This window comes from Salvelinus alpinus, chromosome 14 (genome assembly GCF_045679555.1).
Source record: "Salvelinus alpinus chromosome 14, SLU_Salpinus.1, whole genome shotgun sequence".
NCBI classification, from domain to species: Eukaryota; Metazoa; Chordata; class Actinopteri; order Salmoniformes; family Salmonidae; genus Salvelinus; species Salvelinus alpinus.
The window spans coordinates 53,549,186-53,565,495 of record NC_092099.1 but is presented as its reverse complement, the minus strand read 5'-3'; the positions used below and the strand labels follow the sequence as shown (position 1 = coordinate 53,565,495).

General features: G+C 44.2%; 1 protein-coding gene across 2 annotated transcripts; it reads right to left on the bottom strand.

Moving 5' to 3' along the window:
- LOC139539076 (ETS translocation variant 5-like) lies at positions 1-14,295 on the bottom strand. Of its 2 annotated transcripts, none has more exons than XM_071341799.1 (13): positions 14,066-14,295; positions 12,047-12,179; positions 11,446-11,539; positions 11,222-11,269; positions 10,242-10,292; positions 8,180-8,303; positions 7,732-8,031; positions 6,102-6,406; positions 4,170-4,232; positions 3,638-3,706; positions 2,655-2,824; positions 2,339-2,440; positions 1-2,142 (listed from the first exon to the last, which is right to left on the bottom strand). In XM_071341799.1, exons 2-13 carry the CDS (start codon positions 12,092-12,094, stop codon positions 1,924-1,926), a joined length of 1,593 nt encoding a protein of 530 aa, XP_071197900.1. In that variant the 5' UTR covers positions 12,095-12,179; positions 14,066-14,295; the 3' UTR covers positions 1-1,923. The 2 variants fall into 2 exon arrangements, with proteins under 2 accessions (XP_071197900.1, XP_071197899.1); XM_071341798.1 differs by having other exon boundaries at positions 1,431-2,142; positions 2,333-2,440; positions 14,066-14,202.
- Between the last annotated feature and the right edge of the window lie 2,015 nt (positions 14,296-16,310).

The following is a 16,310-nucleotide window of genomic DNA, read 5'->3' as shown; positions in this document are numbered from 1 at the left end:
TGAAGCAGAAAGAAGAGTTTATTGTACCCAGTACAGATCATTATAAACTTTGCAGTGTAAAGGTACACATTGTGAAGAGGGAGAGAAGGTGAAGCCTATACAAGTTCAGACAACCCTTGGTCAGGTCAGGGTAGAGACTAGAGGTGGATACTCACATCTCTTAACTGCCTGAATTGGCACCTTATATATATAGTGCACTACTTTTGACCAGGGCCCATAGTTCACTATATAGGGAATTCTTTCCCTCCTTAAATTTAACTAGGCAAGACAGTGAAGAACAAATTCTTATTTACAATGACAGCCTACCCAGGGCAAACCCGGACGACGCTGGGCCAATGTGCGCCGCCCTATGGGACTCCCAATCAAGGCCAGATGTGATACAGCCTGGATTCGAACCAGGGACTGTAGTGACACTCCTTGCACTGAGATGCAGTGCCTTAGACCGCTGCACCACACTGAATGGAACCCAAGCCACACTACTTCTTTATACCTAATACTATTTTCTCGCTCTTCATCCTACCATTTCACTCACCAATTACAGCCTCTAAAAAGAAAACTATCTGCAGTAATAATCACGTCACAGGGATACATGTGTTATAGGCAGAACTATACAATCAAATCAGATGCAGACTTAGCAAAAATATATATTTATATAAGTTTGTCTTTTCCCCCCCCATTTAAGAAACAAACAAAATGCAGAGAACTTTCACAATTTGTCTTCTTTGTCCAGAGTAGAGTAAAGCCATATGTTAGTGGACAGTTTGTTTGAATACACTGTCATGCAAAGAGAAGCAGAGGTCTCTCGTTGACAACCTGCAATTGGTAGAAAGAGGACTCCAGGGAAAGGTGTATAATTCCACACCTTCGCATGCAATGTCCTGAAAGATGCCATCCTGGTGCATTTAAGAATCTAGTACTCACTGCCGAGGAAACATCAAGCACCCAAAAAAATGAAAAAAAGCTATAACCCAAGTTATGTAAAAATTCAAAATCTATGGGAAAGATATTGACACAGTTGTCCCCTTTGGAAAATGAAAGACTCCTGCAGGGGATTTATTGTTTTAGGTAGAGCGCTGATTAGTTACAACCTTTAGGAAATATAAGTAGTTTATGAAAAAAATTAAATGTTGTGGAGTGTCAGTATAAATGAGAATGGACCACCAGACAGAGTCTGCATCCTAAATGACACCCTATTCAGTGCACTACTTTTGACCAGAGCCACATGGGTTTTGTAAAGGAGTGTAACCAATTGTAGAATAGCCAGCATACGTTTCTATACCAAGTCTACAGAAACCAACAGGTCTGTGGGTTTGTTTAGAAATATTCAAATGTTACTATTTATTTTTGCAAATCAAAGCCCTTACTTACACAGATCTTATTGTTAATATGTGGCAGAAAAATACATAATTATTGGGGACCAAAAAGGAAACTACAGAATAGTGCTTTATTTATAGATACTTTTGTCAGAATTAACTTTTAATATAATTATTTTAGAAAAAGCAGGTTGTCCGAAATCAGAACTGCTACAATTCTTGCAGTCTACACAGAGATCTATCGGTCAGTCCTCCGGCATGCTGCCATAACACGGCCCCTGGCCCATCACTTCCTCTTCGTCTCCATAGCAATGACGCCAGTTCACCTTGAGTTGAGAGTTGGCGGAGCCACTGCAGTCCATAACACCCTTACTTCCACGGTGCCCTCTCTCTTGGTACTATAGATGAAGCCAAGGAACGTGGTTGGTGCAGGTTTCTCCTCAGTCATTTTAGGGGGAGTGTTAAGTTAATCCGTAAGTGGGCAGGATTGGAGGAGTAATTTAGCAGAGAGAGGGAGGTTTCGGGTTCAGGTTTGATCCAGTTTCTTGCTCAGCCTCAGCAGTTGGAGCTTGATCTCTGGGTTGGGTTGAGGAGCAGCAGGGGGGGGCAGTCAGTACCCGTAGGGTAGACCTACACACTGCTCGCCAGAGTCCACCAAGTAAGGGGTGTTCTTGTAGTGGGCGAGGGGCAGGGTGTCATCATCCACCCCAACGCAGGGCAGGCTGTCTGGGTCGGCCTTCAGGTTGGGCCTCTGGTTGTCAGGGAAGGCCATGGAGAACAGGGCTTCAGGGTCGCACACAAACTTGTACACGTACCTCTCGCCAGCAACCTGGAAAGGACCAATCGGAGAAGAGCAAGTTAGTTAGACCCACAGAATCAAATAGAACACAATAGTTCTAACATTATATCATATGGATTTCTATGGCTGCATCACCCTCCAAGGTTGTATTCAAATGAGCCAAGGAAGCATCAGGCTGTTGCTGAGGAGAAATGGGGAAGGATAGAAAGGGTGAACCTGCCTTTACCTTCTGCATGATTCCCTTCTCATAGTAGTAGCGCAGAGAACGACTCAGCTTGTCATAGTTCATGGCTGGCCTGTTCTTCTGGATGCCCCAGCGGCGAGCCACCTGAAGAGACAAGGCAGAAAACACTAAATCAGTCACAATGCCTGATTGAACGTCTTAAAAAAAGAAGAGAAGAAGAGGGATTGAATGAGTACACTGACTTAATGGCCTGAACTACTACTAGGACCAGGGTAAGGAACTGACCTCTAAAAAGTCATTTGTAAGAGAATCTGTCAAGTTCATCAACAAAAAAATTATTTAAACAATTACAACTGACCTCCTCTGGCTCAATGAGTTTGAACTCCATGCCCCGGCCTGTCCAGGCAATGAAGTGACCGTTGGCCGGGTCATCCAATAGGGTGACCAGAAACTGCCAGAGCTGCAGAGAGCCACGCCGCTGGTAGGGCGGGCCATCACGGTACACAGAGGGCTCCTGCTTGACCTTCCCTGTGGTTGGGGGGGGGGGGGGGGGGGAGAGTGAGCACTGTACTCTGGGGCAGCCTGGCCATCTAGCATGGGAATTTTTACAGGGACCTCAATTACCACAATACTTAGGTGCCGATACAATATGTATTACGATTCAATAATGTGACTTTATTGCCATTTCATGGTCCGAACATATTCCTCACCATATGTCTGCTGCAGATGGACAAGAGAGCCGTGAGAAAATAATTTGACCAGTCATGGAAATAAAAGAGCTGATAATAAAATTGGCCCCGTATTATAAAAGGAGAACAAGCTATGAAGGAAAAGTTTTAGTGCAGGTACATCCAACTAGCACAAAAAGGATATTAAGATAGTTTTGACTATCAATGTCTAACTTGGGTTTTAGTGCAAAATGTTAATTATCTGGCTAATCATGGGGGCCTCAAGGGGAGAAATGAGCCGAGTGGGGGTCTCAATTATAACTAGCGAGTTAAAATTGCTAGTCCACCCGACAGCTAGTTACAGTGTGGTGAGACATTCCTATAAGCTGTGGACTGTGAAGGGGAGCAGGCTACTCATTTTGCACCCGCCTGCCATCCCTGCTGCTCAATGGAGACTTTCTACAGTTCTCCTCCCTCTAGTCAGTGATGCAACAGGCATACTAATAATCCTGTCCTTTCAAATGCTCCCAGCAGCTGAGAAGAGACAGAGTCCTCTGTGATGCTTGTAAAGGACCCCCCCCCCCCCCAGGACAGGATGAACCCCATGCTGCTCAAATAGCTCTCGCCCGGCCCAAGGACGGGCGAGAGCTACTAATGTAAAGTATTTTCTTACCTTCAAGTCTGTCAGGAACCACGCAGGTATCATCATAGTACAGGTGAGGCTCTCTGTCAAAGGAGAAACCTGTGATAGAGAGAGAGATTAGCTAGCCAGGGGAGGGCATGGCAATACAGTCTACATTTTGCTGTGGAGGCCAACTACTATATCCAGGGAGACTAAACTGCTCACAAAGCAATATAGCCAGGCAGCTTCACAAGAGTGGAAAATGATGTTGTGCTAACAATATGCAGACAGCAGTGCTGCTGAGCGGTGTTGAAACAGTGAAACCCTAAACAGGCCTCATTGATAGATGCAACATCTCAAGAGACGTCATGCTAATGTTGACTTCTACCTTGCGGCATGTCCTATTCCCCAACCATGCAGCACTTTATAAGCGCTCAATAAGTCACAACTAGAGAGGCAACAGCTACCAGTAAGCCCTCGTAACATTTTTATTGTGAGAGCTTTGAGTAGGATTTCCTATGTATTTATTACAGAGGAATTCAACTTGAAACATGCCACTGCTAAGACGGAAATGGATACTTACTTTCATGGTTGTTTTGGTAGAAGGTCCCGGCTCTTCCAAATGTAGACTGACAGATAGGCACTTCTAACAGAGGGAGGACGAGACAACATATCAACATCGACCTCTGACATGAGTATATTTAGAACACTGCTCTGCTTGCACGCTAGTAAACGGAGATTGTACATACAAGCAGTATCCATTTACTGCATGTGGCTGGGATACGTTCCGTCTCTGTTCTATGTGTGGTGCAACAACCCATTCCCGTGGTTGGTGACATGAGGATGAACACGATGCATTCTTCACCTCTTATCAACCTGCTGCTGCAGCACTTCCTCTTTTATACAACTGACTTCGACTTAGCAACCAATCAGCTGGGCTGTAGATGTCCACTAGCTATCCCACATCAAATCATGACAAATCAAGTTATGCTTGGCTGGCCCCCATGTGGTCAAGTCCCACCCCCCCGATCTGCTGAGTTGGAAAAGCCCCCAGGGTCCCACTCCACCCCTCTGTTTCCTGTCCTCTCCTAAGGATCAGATCTTTATCACACTTTAGGGCCATATCTACAAAGCATTTACACTGGTATTCTCAAGTTTGGGCTTGTTAAAGAATCATGGAACCTCTATCCAATTGCATTAGATGGCACCCTATTCAGTTTATAGTGCACACATTCTGCCCAGAAACCAAAAGTAGTACACTGTATTGGGAACAGGGTGCAATTTCAGACACATCCGTTGTGGTGAGCAGTCCCAACCAGGAGAGCCAAAAGTGTGATGTGACTATGGTGGCTACTGGCTATGCTCTTATACATCCATCCAGAGAGACAGCCAGAGGCTGGGCCAGTGGACCTTTATGCTGACGTATGTATTTATTTATAGGTTGTAAGAAGCTAAGAGGATTTGGCATTACATCACTGGCCCCCCAATCATAAAGCTTAGAGGGAGAATGAGAGAGGGACAGTGCAAAGCTGGCCTGGGCAGAGGAGGGAAGGAAAGGTGGGTGTTGGTGGCAGAATAGGGACAACAGCTGGGGTGCGTGGGCATCGAAATGAAAAGTAAAACAGAATTCTACTTCTCGTGGGCTTACTTATTAGGTACACAGCGTTTCTATTGGGACAAGGACATGCGGCAATAAGTAAATCGGCATAAGTCCATTGCATTCATTTCAGTGTAAATCTGAAATGAGCATCCATGTTGATGAGCATCCATGTAGTGTTCATACTTGCCTTCTAGCGCCCTCTGTAAACACAGCATAGTGGCCCAAATCTATTCTAGGTAGCCCTAAACTTGTGAAGTAAGTTTCCCTGTGCCTGGGCTTGGGGATGACTGACCCATTTGCTTATCCCTTCTGTCCTGCAGAGGCTCAAGTCAGGCTAAGAGACCCATTTTTACTGGCCTGACTGTCAGAGCAGAGTGGTTGACGTATTTGGAAGTGACATGGTCATGTCTGTGTGTGCGTTACGACTGCTGACGCAGTGCGGTGTAAGGCAAGGGTCTACACGGTTGTGTTTGTTAATGGTTTCTAGGATTTGCTGCGCTAAAACTAACAACCGCGTGCCAGCGAGCAAAATCAACAGGAACGGACACTTTCCCCACCATATAACCAGTCTGCTCCAATGCAGCCTGTCTGGAGGGGACTAACTCTCCTAGGACAGCAACCTGCATCAGAGAGCACCAAGGTTGTTTCCTGTTTCACTTTCCTTTTGTCCTAAGGGTGCACTTATTCACTCCACTTTATGGAAAGAAAGGAACGGTGGAAGAAATATGGTGGAAACTCATGTTTACACCAATCCAATGCATTAAGGAGTGCACACTTAAGGGTAAAGATTTGGAGCCAATGTCAAGACTCACACCCCTCAAACCCTATTACAACCCTGTGGGTCAGCTGTAATGCTGTAGTCTGTGTAGTGTAGCCGACCGATCCAGAGGAGCCTGAAGGTAGCCAGCCACTCACCAGAGTCAAAGCAGAAGTCCTGGGGCTCCTGCTTGATGGCCATGGGGTGGAAGGCAGCCTGAGGGGGGCCCATGGAGGGGACACCCTGCTCTGTGTAGCGAGGGTCCAGCAGCTCCTGCTTGAAGCCGTGTTGAGGCACGGGACCAGGGACCAGGGGTTCAGACATCTGGCGGTGGTAGGGGGGCCTCCCGTCCCTGAGTAGGGCACTGTGGCTGGGGGCCTGCGGTTGGGCCAGGAACTGAGGGTGAGTCCGGCTCTCAGAGGGAGGAAAGGGTAGACATGGCTCCGACATTTGCCTCTGGAACCTGGGGTGGAGGAAGACATGGGAGAGGGTGGGTGGAAGGTTATTATTAATGAAAACTGTGGCTATAAACAAATGTCTGAACAGAGAGATTAATTTTAAGTTCATTAGACTCTTATACTACTGATGGCTATGAAAACTGTAGCTTAAAAACATTTCAGATTTAAAGAGAATGGAAACTTGATGAAAACTGTTTAAATATAAGAGGCATACATTTACAGTAAATCTGAGTTAGAGTCTTCAACCATTGAGGAACTACTGAGCGTCCAGCTTTAGACCAAAACGCAACGCACACGCCACTCAGGAGCCAAATGTACTCAGTGCAATCAAGCCTGCGAATACAAGCTGTAAATGAGATGTTGGGGGCAGGTGTCAATAGCTAGCAGGTATAAAAGATCCTCCAGTGACAGTAAGATAGAGACAAGGCCAACGGCTTCTGGCTACACAAAGATTCCATATTACTGGCTGGTGATGACATGCCCTGCGTTCCAACACATCACACCAGGAGTCCTGTCACAGGTGGGGGTGACAGAGCGGTGGGCTGTTCCCACGGGGGTTCCAACGCTGCCAGCACCTTTCACTCCTCAATATAGGGGACCTTCCCCACCCCTCCACCTCCTAAAGGCAGCATTAGTCACAAAGCCTGATCCTCTCCACTGGTCTTAATGTGTTAAATTGCACGGTGTGTCTCAGAGTGCAATGGAAACGTGAACACCTGTCTTATTGAGATGGATGTTTACATTTAGAGAGGTCAACCTAGGATCAGCAGTTATCTATACAGACAGGCTCATTAGTTAGGATGTTAGTAAACACCTGGATGGAGTCATTCACCTGTTCAGCAATGTTGGATGTTAATCTCCATATTTGCATAAACTCCTAAACCAGTAAGCCAAACCTCAGGCTCTCTCGTGATAAACTCCTATACCAGTAACCCTCAGGCTCTCTCATGATAAACTCCTATATCAGTAACCCTCAGGCTCTCTCATGATAAACTCCTATACCAGTAACCCTTAGGCTCTCTCATGATAAACTCCTATACCAGTAAGCATCAAACTCTCACCTTCAAGACTTGGAAATAAGTAGAAGGTGCTTAACCAACATGAGTAGAGAAGCAACCTAAAAATGTGTAGACGTCATTGGACATCGCTCACCATAAAAATACCCAGTTTTATTAGACAAGTTTAAAAGAATGACGTTTTGGCCTTCAACAGAATCTTCAAGTCTTGAAAGGATGGCATTGCGAGACTACAGTGACCCCAACTCAGAGTCTGACTGATGTGACTGGGTGAAAGGTGTTGCAGTGCAGCATGGCAGGATAGGACCAATCACCTGTGCTCAGGGCTGTAGTTACCATCCTGACTGAGGAGTGAGGGGGGGCAGGGCACAGCGTAGGGTGGGCTCTGGAGGGGGAGTGGCCTCTGCTGGTTGTGGGCTGGGCCAACTGCTTGGTGGTCAGGCTGCAGGGGGTGTGGCCCTTGCGCCTGGTTCCGATTGTGTATTTGATGAGGGGGAGGAGTCTGCTGGCTGACTGGGTGTGTCCTTGGGGTGTTGGTAGAGCTGCATGGTGACACGGGTGTAGAGGGAGGGGTCAATGGCTTATAGGCCCCACTGGGTCTCCTCTCATAGGCACTGTGGAGGGAGACAGAGGCCGGTCAGACAGAAGGCTTGTTTCAGCATGGTCAGAATACTTGGCTCTTTTGTTGGTGTGGTGAAAGGTAACAAAGTGTGTGTGTATATATATATATATATATATATATATATATATAACGGTCCATACCTGTCGCTGTAAAGGCACTTCTCTCCATACGGCATGGGACTCCTTTCCTGGTTACAAGGACAAATCTCTTTGGAAGGACTCAGTTCCCGTTTAATCTTGGATGGTGGGGGGCCATGAAACATTACTGAGAAGAGAGAGGGGAAACACATTAGAAACACTGTTAGCGCTACTTAAAATCAACCTAGAAAACAAGAGTCAGGGGTTATTCAATATCCTCCATTTTTCAATGAATGGACATTGGGGGAAAACAAGAATATCAATCAGCACTGTGAGCCACTTAACCACGTCGCATCCTAACCACGTCGCATCCTAACCACGTCGCATCCTAACCACGTCGCATCCTAACCACGTCGCATCCTAACCACGGCTGGCAGCGCAATAGAAAGTATCATACCATCATCACCGTCCTCACCCGTCAAATGTCCATTACGGACACAGGTTCCCTCCCAAATGGCACCCATAGGGCTCTGGCCAAAAGGTTAGCACTATATGGAATAGGGGGAGCCCTGGTCATTACCCATGAATCACTGTGGCCGTAATTCAATAATTCTCCTCTCTAACCATTAGATCTCCAGTCGGCTCCCATTTCCCGCACCACATAATGGGCCAGTGAAACCGCATATGGGGGCGAGAGGCGTAACATGAGCTGGATACATCACGCTAACTGATGGACCAGGGAAGGGAGGGGTGACAGGGAACCAATAGGCATGTGAGCAGAGCTCCCTGCTCATGCATGCTATAAAAGCTCAGAGCAGGACAAAATGCAGTACTGCCTCAGATGGAACACATGAAAGCGAGAGAAAACTCTCCTAGACAGGGGTCGAGATGATTGGAGGGCAAGGTTCAGTACAGGAGGAGTGTGTGTGGAGCACATTGGCTGCCATGTGACAGCCAGATGACTGAAGGCAGGGCCGGGGCCACGCAGGACAGGGGCCACGCAGGGCTGGTGAATAGAGAGCCTGGCCCGTTTGGCTATGGGGTCGCTGCTAAACACACTATCCTGCACACTTACACATGCACCCAAACGGCTAGGTCAAGAACTATACTGCACAGAGACCTCACTGTGAGCAGACTATAGCAAGCCCTACTACACACCCCAGCATGGGCCTCACTGTCTAAACACGCATGACAGCAGCAACCTTAATAATACATTGCAGCACCTCGGCAGTCATTTACAGTATGCTAGGCTACCATGCAGATCGGGGTCCAAAACAGCAACAAAGACAGATGCCAGCAACCACACCCTGTCTCTGATGCCACATCAGACAAAAACAAACTGTAAAAGGGGAGAATCATAAAACGCTCCACTGAACATAACTCAAATATTTCCCTTGGCTGCCATATAAAAGGCTCTGTGCACTGCTGACAAATGGGGGGAGGTGAAGCTGTACAGTCAGAGAGGGTGAGGGAGAAGGGCTGTGTGGACTGGGACTATTGGATACCCCCACCCGCTGGAATCCATCCCACTCCAGAGGCTGGATTTGAGTGCATGAAAGTGTGAAATCAGATTATGAGCTTGGCTCATGTGATGCCCCACGCCAATCGCCTGATTAAACCCAAAATGGGAGGAGGGGAAAGTCTCCCCAGAGTAAAGCAGGATGTTTTAGTGTAAGAAGAATGGCGTCAAGCCCTGGCAGGATGAAAGCCCTCTAAGGATGGAAGGATAGAGCAGCGAGAGAGAGAGAGACCAGGAGAATGAGACCGAGAGAGACCAGGAGAATGAGAGAGAGAGAGAGACCAGGAGAATGAGAGAGAGAGAGAGACCAGGAGAATGAGAGAGAGAGAGAGACCAGGAGAATGAGAGAGAGAGTGATCGTCAGGGATTGTTATCTTAAACATTCTGAACCCAGTCAATGGAGCAGAGTAAAGACAAAGAATGAACTGAGTTAATAACATTTCTATGGGCAAATGGCTCCTTCAGTGCAGCTCTGTTTAATCCTGAAGGCCTTTCAGACAAGCACAGCAGCAGTCCCGAGATCAGATCTTGCTACATTGTGTGCGTCGGGGAACTTGACACCTCTACATCCCAGCCTGGTATAAATAATACATCTCAGGTACTCACAGCTATCCGACTGAAAATCTGGGACAAACTGTTCATCATCAGGCACCTGGGCTGTGGAGGGAGAAGAGAGAAAGCGTTAAACAAGTGGATACTAACTGGGCCTCCACTGGGTGAACAACAAACTGTAAATCTCATCTTGATGTCTTTATTCAAAAGGAACCAAAGCTATTTTGTTCAATCCACAGAAAAAATGTAAAAAAACATTGGGAAATACTTAGGAACTTTGTTAAAATCTCAAGACAATGGATGAGTAATACCACTCTTGCAGTGGTTCAAGGGTAGAAAATGCCTGTCAAGATTTGTCATTTAATTTAGAGTGCGACAATAAATAAAAAAGTGAACATTGAAAGAAATGTTGTATTTAAATTCAAGGACTCTTAGGTCAGCATAGTTGCTTATTTATGGGACTTCGCTCTAGTTTAATGCACAGGGTAAAAAAATATGAATATTTCAAATTCTCATTTTAGGTTAATCTGCCCACCTGCTCAATGCATCTCAAAAACCATCTGTGAACACAATTCAATCACCCAAAACATTTTTCTCCATTTGGTCACCCTCTTTCCAAAGAATATCCTTATTTTTCTGCCTGTATTGACGACAGCTACTTCAAGGGGAATTGTATTACTTTTCCAAAGTCGTCAGATTATGGATGAGATTGAATTAACATAACCAATGTCTACCAGAGGGCAAGCACTGCCGGGTTGTGCTGATAGCAACAGAATACATCAAAATAAATTCAGCAGAAAAGGGGAAGCATTCAGTATCAACTCTGTGGTATACTTAAGCAATAAGGCACGAGGGGGGTGTGTTATATGGCCAATATGCCGAGGTGCCTTATTGCCATTATAAACTGGTTACCAATTAGAGCAGTAAAAATAAATGTTGTCTCATACCCGTGGTATATTGTCTGATACTACGGCTGTCAGCCAATCAGCATTCAGGGCTTGAACCACCCATTTTATAATTACTAGATAACTTACCTTCTGCAATCCAGATCTCCTGCAACTGACTGAGGTCTTGGAAGAGGTCTGAAACAGAAAAATATTTTAAAAACTGAGCCTACAGACCTCTGTTCAAATGTCAGATTGGTAAGTAGAGAGCACTTTAACAATCCACATTACATATGATAGGTATAAAAAGTATGGCTGTGTCGGGTGGCTCATGCTGATGTCAAAGGGTAACGAAGACGTAGTTGTCCAATTACCTTCCGTGTCCTGGGCGAGTACTGTGTCTACAAACTTCCTTTTCCTGCTGTCTATGATTGGTCTGCTGTATGGTTCCTCCACATGCGATTTTTGCTGCAATGATGAAAACATAACCAACTTATTAGTTAGAGCTGTTTAGTGTGACTCAGCTGTGTATACATGTAAATATGCCTCTGGTGTGAGTCAATTGTCTTGAGAATATTACATCACCTCCACTTCTAGTTGAAATGTTGACAAGCCTCAATCTATTGCTCTGTTTGAATAGCCACACTAGCAAACCATTTTAGAATACATGGCCAATACATTCTGATTCTGTATTGCAAGCAGTATGGAAGTTTGGATATTGGAACAGAGCCAATGACAACCATGCTCCTGATTGATAAAGGGAAAGGGGGGTACCTAGTCAGTGGTCCAACAAAGTATTCAACTGAAATGTGTCTTCCTCATTTAACCCAACCCCTCTGAATCAGAGAGGGGGGGGGGGGGGCTGCCTTAAATCGACATCCAAGAGAACCATACAAATCGAATAATTAGAATGGGCATTCCCATTCAACGGTTCTAGTAATTATATTTCTATGAAGATATGAGGGGCGTGCTTACATTGGGTAGGACCATAAATGGCACTTGCTGGTCGTAGAATCCGTCCATGTTATCCAGGTCTTCAAAGGTTCCCAGAAAAGGGTCTTCGCTTAAAGCGATATCGCAAAAGTCACTTTATGTACTAGCTGTTCAACTGTGGACAAAAACAAATAGAAACCATATGTTAGTAGTTCAACTCTGCTAGAGTACTCCATCATCCAGTTTCTTTCACAAAAATAGACAGACACTTCACTAGAGTCCTATCAGAACCCATATAACCCGCACCTCTTGCTCTTGTTGCCCGACGCCGTTTCCTATTGCAACAACAGCTCTTCTGAACATGCTGGTTTAGAGCATGTCCTGCATGCACAACTTAAATACACTCTGTAGTTGTGTGACGTATGTAACTCTTACATAAAGCAAAGCCAGCCATCTGTTCAGGCGATTAGGAGACTGCAATCATAACCAACTATGACTGAGCAGGGGGAAACCTTCAAGGATGGGTCTTTAACCCTACACTGAGGCATTTGATGCCACCGTATTGTATAGAGCACGAGTGTTATTTTATTTTTAGTTTACTCATTAACGAATTACTGAAGAATATTAGACAACAGAAAAGCCAGTCTATAAATAAATCCAATAGAAACGTCTTGTTACAATATACCTCTCCATACTGAGGCAAACTACTGGTTTCATAGTGACCTTTAAATATAAAACCCTAGCACAGCTTCCATATCCCCTGGGCATAGGGAAGTTAAGTGCACTTGCACGTGAAACCCGACAGAAAGTGGCAGAGAATGGGCTGGGAATAAAACAAATAGTAAATTCATAACCTTACATTCCACGTGGATAGCCCTCCCACTCCAAACCTCCTTGAGCTTGACACGAGTCACTATACTTTCACCCGTTTATTATATTAAATGGATGACTAATAAAGCGATAACTGGCCATTAAAGCGACACAGTAGATACATTGAAAATATGCATTTACCGATGCATAAAATGGTAGTAAAACATTGGACAAATCATAGGGTACAACATTACGCATATTTTAAATCAAGTTTTGAAAACAGTGGCGTTGTCAATGGCCACAAATCCAAAGTAGCAGGTGATCCGTTTTGTATTCCCCCTCCCAAATGTAATTAAAGTTCCCACATTTGATCATGTAACTTGGTGTAGCCTAAACGTAACTACAGATTTTTACTCCAGATAATGAGATCTAACCAAAGATTGTTGGTATCCAATTACTGGGAGTTACAGGATAGGTACTGTTTTGTGAAACAGAGAATTTGACCAACCTTAACTTGGCCATACAGGCTTCGTTATGGATTCGGTCAAATATGTATATTCAAAAAATGTCCGTGTCTAGTTGCATGGTGCTTTAGAATTTCTGAAAATTCTCAGTAATGGATACCAAAAATCTTTGTTAAATCATTATCTGGAGTAAAAATCGGTAGTTGTCCTATAAAAGCAGCAAGTGGAAAGTTGTAGGCAAACAAAAAAGAAAAATAGCCTATATTGCAGACTGCTGATGAAAATCAATCCTCCTATTGAGAAAACTGATTAAGTATTTGAAAACGCTAACGTAATTTATTTCCCCAATAGTTAATGCAAAATGATCCACTAAATAGTAGCTAGTTCAAAGCAATTGAAGGGGTTGATGAATAACATCCATCCGACCGACAACCCCCCCCCCCCTTTTTTTTTTTTTTTTTAATGAAGTGAAACTCGATCCGTGTGAAACACTGCGAAGAAAATAACCTGACCTCTCCATTCATAAAATCAGAAAACAGTCGACCGACTCGGAGATCAAATAAATATGCACTCAGATAAAGAACGAGCAATACTACACAGCACAATTAATACAAAGCGACAGAAAATGGTTGCCAAAGTAAATGTTTTCTTGGAGAAAGATGGCGATCCGTTTTCGCCCATGGCAGAGATCTAAATTTGCTGTTGCAGGCGCTCGTAAACTTATTGATATTCCATCGCCAGATGGATATCCAGGCAAAAATTACAATTCAGATTTCAGACTACTCACCCTGTGCGCGTTTCAGTTCAGTTACAGTATGGCAAGAACGAAATAGAAAAATCCACACACACACAAAAAAAAAAAGACCGAAACGTCTCTGTTCAATGATCAATTGACGCGTTCCATCCGACTAACACAACTTGACTGAGCTTTTAGATAACGATGGCTTGGTTTTCCCTGGGGCTCGAGTGGTACACAGAGGCACACGCTCATTGGCTCGTCGGCATTGTCATTTTTGCGAGTAACCAATGGGCATTAGAAATGTATTAATTATATTTTAAGTGCTCGAGGACCAATGGAAACGTGGATGACTAAAGGTGGATCGGTCCTATTATTTGTTTTTAATGAATGGCTGTGTTTCATTCACTTTCATTCACTTTTCGTCACCGCTGTGAGATGTTTAAAGGGCCAGCTGTGTAATAACCTGGTAGGCTAATAACAGACAGTGGAAATCTACAAACCTATGGTTACAGTTTCACTGTTTGTATGTTTTTATCAAAGACAGATAGGCTAGTCATTTTGAAAACGGATCCAAACAAATGGATAGTTTAATCCTGGGAATATTCAACTGACCCGGACGGTGAACGTGGCACAGTTTATGCACAGCTGCTTTCCTGCTCTAACTGTTCCTTAAATAAGACAAATATAAATTCTAGACAGATCATACCCATAGTATCAACTTTTTAAAAATGTGTTAACTGACTATAAGTAAATTAGTTTAAACCATATGATTCAATGCCAAGTGTTATATTTCAATATTGGTAAACCTATATTTCAAGTTGCAACCTATTTCTTTCAACACTCAACTTACTTTCCCCCTTTGGTTAAACCTAATAAAGAAAATAAAGGCAAACTAATATCTATGCAACCCATTTTTCATTTTGTACCAAGTTGACTTTCACGTTGGAATTACCTATTAATTATTCTTCAATTGTGTTACAGCAATTCAGTTAAATTCCTGTTTATTTCCTGTTAATCAAGAACTGAGTCTGTAATACCAACATGTTTCAAGCAGACCATCATAGACCCTGTGCTCAAGAATACTAAGGTAACCTGCCTAAATGACTACCGACCCGTAGCAATCACGTCTGTAGCCATTAAGTGCTTTGAAAGGCTGGTCATGGCTCACATCAACACCATTATCCCAGAAACTCTAGACCAACTCCAAATTGCATTCCACCCCAACAGATCCACAGATGATATAATCTCTATTGCACTCCACACTGCCCTTTCCCACCTGGACAAAAGGAACAACTACAGTTGAAGTTGGAAATTTACATACACTTAGATTGGAGTTATTTTAAAACTAATTTTTCAACCACTCCACAAATTTCTTGTTAACAAACTATAGTTTTGGCAAGTCGGTTAGGACATCTACTTTGTGCATGACACAAGTAATTTTTCCAACAATTGTTTACAGACAGATTATTTCACTTATAATTCACTGTTTCACAATTCCAGTGGGTCAGAAGTTTACATACATTAAGTTGACTGTGCCTTTAAATAGCTTGGAAAACTCCAGAAAATGATGTCATGGTTTTAGAAGCTTCTGATAGGCTTATTGACATCATTTGAGTCAATTTGAGGTGTACCTGCCTCTGCTTGATATCATGGGAAAATCAAAAGAAATTAGCCAAGACTTCAGAAAAATAATTGTAGACCTCCACAAGTCTGGTTCATCCTTGGGAGCAATTTCCAAACACCTGAAGGTACCACGTTCATCTGTACAAACAATAGTACGCAAGTATAAACACCATGGGACCACGCAGCTGTCATACCGCTCAGGAAGGAGATGTGTTCTGTCTCCTAGAGATGAACATACTTTGGTGCAAAAAGTGCAAATCAATCCCAGAACAACAGCAAAGGACCTTGTGAAGATGCTGGAGGAAACAGGTACAAAAGTATCTATATCCACAGTAAAACGAGTCCTATATCGACATAGCCTGAAAGGCCGCTCAGCAAGGAAGAAGCCACTGCTCCAAAACCGTCATAAAAAAGCCAGACTACGGTTTGCAACTGCACACGGGGACAAAGATCGTACTTTTTGGAGAAATGTCCTCTGGTCTGATGAAACAAAAATAAAACTGTTTGGCCATCATGACCATTGTTATGTTTGGAGGAAAAAGGGGGATGCTTGCAAGCCGAAGAACACCATCCCAACCGTGAAGCACGAGGGTGGCAGCATCATGTTGTGGGGGTGCTTTGCTGCAGGAGGGACTGGTGCACTTCCCAAAATACATGGCACCGTGAGGGA